Consider the following 3,326-nt stretch of genomic DNA (forward strand, 5'->3'; position numbering starts at 1 on the left):
GAATATTTCACCAAGATCTTGTCCCTAACTTATGTAACCATTCCATATTGCAAAAACATATGTCAAGTGACACCTACATGACATGATAATGCGGCGGGTCATGACACTTTGGACAAAAACTCTCTCCATTCAAACCAAGCCCCCCATACTTCAATAAAGCACAAAGCAATACTTTGACAACATCCGCCCCACACTCTTCCCTGCCCCTGCCTCGACAATACAATGGACTAAAACTAAAGAATTTTCTTTACATTATACTCTATATTATTTGGTTCAATAGTTTTAACCATGGCTGTATTGTGAAAATAGTGAAGTGTCATTGTATAAGCGGTCTTAACTGAATAAATATTTTCCAAAGTTTCTAAATCCTGGAGTTTTGAAAAAAGAATATCATAGAATTATTTATAGCCGTTGAACTCTGATTAACCTTAACGATATCATTAATCAGTAAGCAACCTTCTAATAATGAAGTAGCACAAGAATAATGTGACCTCATTGAAAGAGTCGCTTAGTCAACTTCTCTTTGTCCTAACCTATACTATTTTCATTTTGAAACACCGTAAAAATTGCACGGGCACCCTATTTGGTCACTCCCATTTAATTTAGACCTATTTTTTTAAAAAAGTTTTAATTTGTACCCACTTTTTAAACAACTTCAGTAGTCCTCCTCCTCCTCCTCCTCCTCCTCCTCCTCCTCCTCCTCCTCTTTCTTCTTCTTCTTCTTCTTCTTCTTCTTCTTCTTCTTCTTCTTCTTCTTTCTTCTGCTGTTGGTGTTGCTATGAAACTTCAGTTCACGGGATGATTGTCATAAGTATGTTTATCAGATTATTTAAAAACAAATTATAAATAATTATGTAAGTTAATAGACAATAATTTGTGAATATTTTCACGTACGGGAAGTTTAAGGTCACACTTAGTGATTCTTTTCATGATAATTCTGTTCTTTTCATGTTTATTGTTTCCACAATTTTATGATTTAGATACCGTTGACAATCTGATTATTTTATAGTAGTCTGATTATAACAAAACTAATAAATTCAGGACAAAAAAACTTCAGCTTATTTAGTGCTTAAGTTTTTACAAATGAACTAAATAACTTCAGCATCTTCTGCTGAAGTTTTTGAAAAAGATTTATGTCAAAACTAATGAATCTAGGATAAAAAACTTCAGCTTATTTTAATGTTGAAGTTTTTACAAATGAACTAAATAACTTAAGCATCTTCTGCTGAAGTTTTTGAAAAAGCTTAATGACAAAACTAATGAATTCAGGACAAAAAAACTTCAGCTTATTTAGTGCAATTACAAACAAAAACTTCAGCAAATAGAGAACAAAACTTCAACTATTATGCTTAAGTTCAGCAATTACAAACAAAAACTTCAGCAAATAGAGAACAAAACTCTAGCTACTATGCTTAAGTTCAGCAATTACAAACAAAAACTTCAACAGACTTGCTACTTCAGGCCCCGTCTACTAGAATGCTGAAGTTTTGCGTTATTCCCTTTGCTACTTCAGTCTCGTATGCTGAAGTTACGCGAAAAAGTGGGTACGCTTGCAATTTTTTTTGCAAAGCGGGTACAAGTTAAAACATGACCCAAAAAGCGGGTATAAATGCAAATACTCCTTAACAATTTAACATTATTTTTTAAAAATATTAGTAAATGCAACTTTTGTTAATTTCAAGAATCTATAAGAAATATGCAAAAAGTAATATACGAGAGAAAACTGGAAAAGTGAAAGTAACAGAGACCATTTTTTGCCTCTATATTTGGCATGGTTCTATCTAAAGCTGCTCAAAACTAGACAAAACCACACCACTATGCCTTTATTCAACTTCTATCACTGAAGTGTCCATTTTAGTGTACCAAAATGGGCTGCTGTTTTAGCTCCTCCAAGAAACACCACCGCAACCCGCCGCCGTGTTCCGCCAGTGATGACCGAGCTCCACCGCAACCTCCACCATTAGAGGAAGAAACTGTGAAAGAAGTTCTTTCTGAAACACCCATTCCCAAATCCCACCACCTACCAAAGGTACCACTAGTCAACGACAAAGAAGCTGACTTTCCACAAGTCAAGATTGAATCAACGGCTGTCGTTAAACCTACCAGTGACGAAACGAAGTTTGATTCAACGGTGGTCGTTAAACCATGTGATGATATGAAGTTTGAATCAACGGCTGTGATTAAACCTGAAGTTTCTGAAGAGCCTTCTGAGATGTGTAGCTTCACTGAGAGCTATTCTACAACGACAGCGACGGAGAAGAGAGATGAAGACGGGGAAGTAACCCAGAGGTCACCCATTAGGGTTTATAGAAAGAGGCAAAACTCCGGCGAGATCACCGGAATTAGAGAGAGAAGTTTCCGGTCTCAGCCTGGAAGATCGGCACCGTCGCCGGAGAAAAGGAGGTCGCCTGCTTCGTCAAGGGGAGTCCAGGGGAGGGGAATGACGGCACAACGGCGCAATGTGGGTCCCCCAAATGGGACCCGAAAAGGTCCTATAGACAATGGGGTTCGGCGGTCAAAGTCTCCGGCTACACGTGGACCGGTGGAACAACGTCGGAATGTGAGATACAGAAGTCCGGCGGCGCGTGAAGAAGAGAAACTTGGTGGTCAATCGCTGGCAAGAAACGTCGAGAATGAGGAAAGTAATAGTAGAGCAGAGAAGCCCAAAGAAGAGGTTTCGCCGGAGTCCGGCGAGTCTCTTGAAAATCCTCTTGTTTCTATGGAATGCTTCATTTTCCTGTAGACTAGATAAACGTCGTCGTATAAGCTGTTACTACATGTTGAAGAAGCGACGTCATTTTGCTAAACTATGGGTGGAAAAATCCGATTTTGTGAATAAGGTAGTAGTATAATAGTAGTACTAACTTTATCTTACTCTCAAGAGTGACATATTTGGTTTTGTTCTACAGCTACTCATTATTGTCATGATCATTTTTACTTGTTTTGTAAGTCATCAAAGCCAGAGTAATCGTATCATGTTACTTACTTAGTGTTGAAGACAAAATGAGGACAGAAAATAAATATTTAATTTGGGATGTTGTTATACCAAGTAGCTTTGAGCCGAGTGTTTGTTGAAAACAACTTTTCTATGGATATCAGGTAAGGCTAAAATTATGTATTCATTATTCTCTCCAGACTTATAACTGCGTATTCATTATTTTCTCCACCGGACATGTTGTTGTTATACCAAGCAGTACAATCGTAGAGCAGTAGTACAAAAGTGGGCATATGGATGTGAAAAAGAAAGTGAATTGGTGTGTGTGAAAGCTTATTGAGATTGTCATCCAAATGGAGATTTGCGAATATGGCAAAGTAGTGTTGGAATG

The 3,326-nt window shown here is 37.6% G+C and overlaps 1 protein-coding gene across 1 annotated transcript; it reads left to right on the forward strand.

Moving 5' to 3' along the window:
• Positions 1-1,790: 1,790 nt before the first annotated feature.
• LOC107806803 (uncharacterized) lies at positions 1,791-3,015 on the forward strand. The gene has a single exon (NM_001325793.2). The coding sequence runs from the start codon at positions 1,868-1,870 to the stop codon at positions 2,741-2,743; it is 876 nt and encodes a 291-aa protein (NP_001312722.2). The 5' UTR covers positions 1,791-1,867; the 3' UTR covers positions 2,744-3,015.
• Positions 3,016-3,326: the final 311 nt, after the last annotated feature.

This window comes from Nicotiana tabacum, chromosome 10 (genome assembly GCF_000715075.1).
Source record: "Nicotiana tabacum cultivar K326 chromosome 10, ASM71507v2, whole genome shotgun sequence".
Classification (NCBI taxonomy): Eukaryota; Viridiplantae; Streptophyta; class Magnoliopsida; order Solanales; family Solanaceae; genus Nicotiana; species Nicotiana tabacum.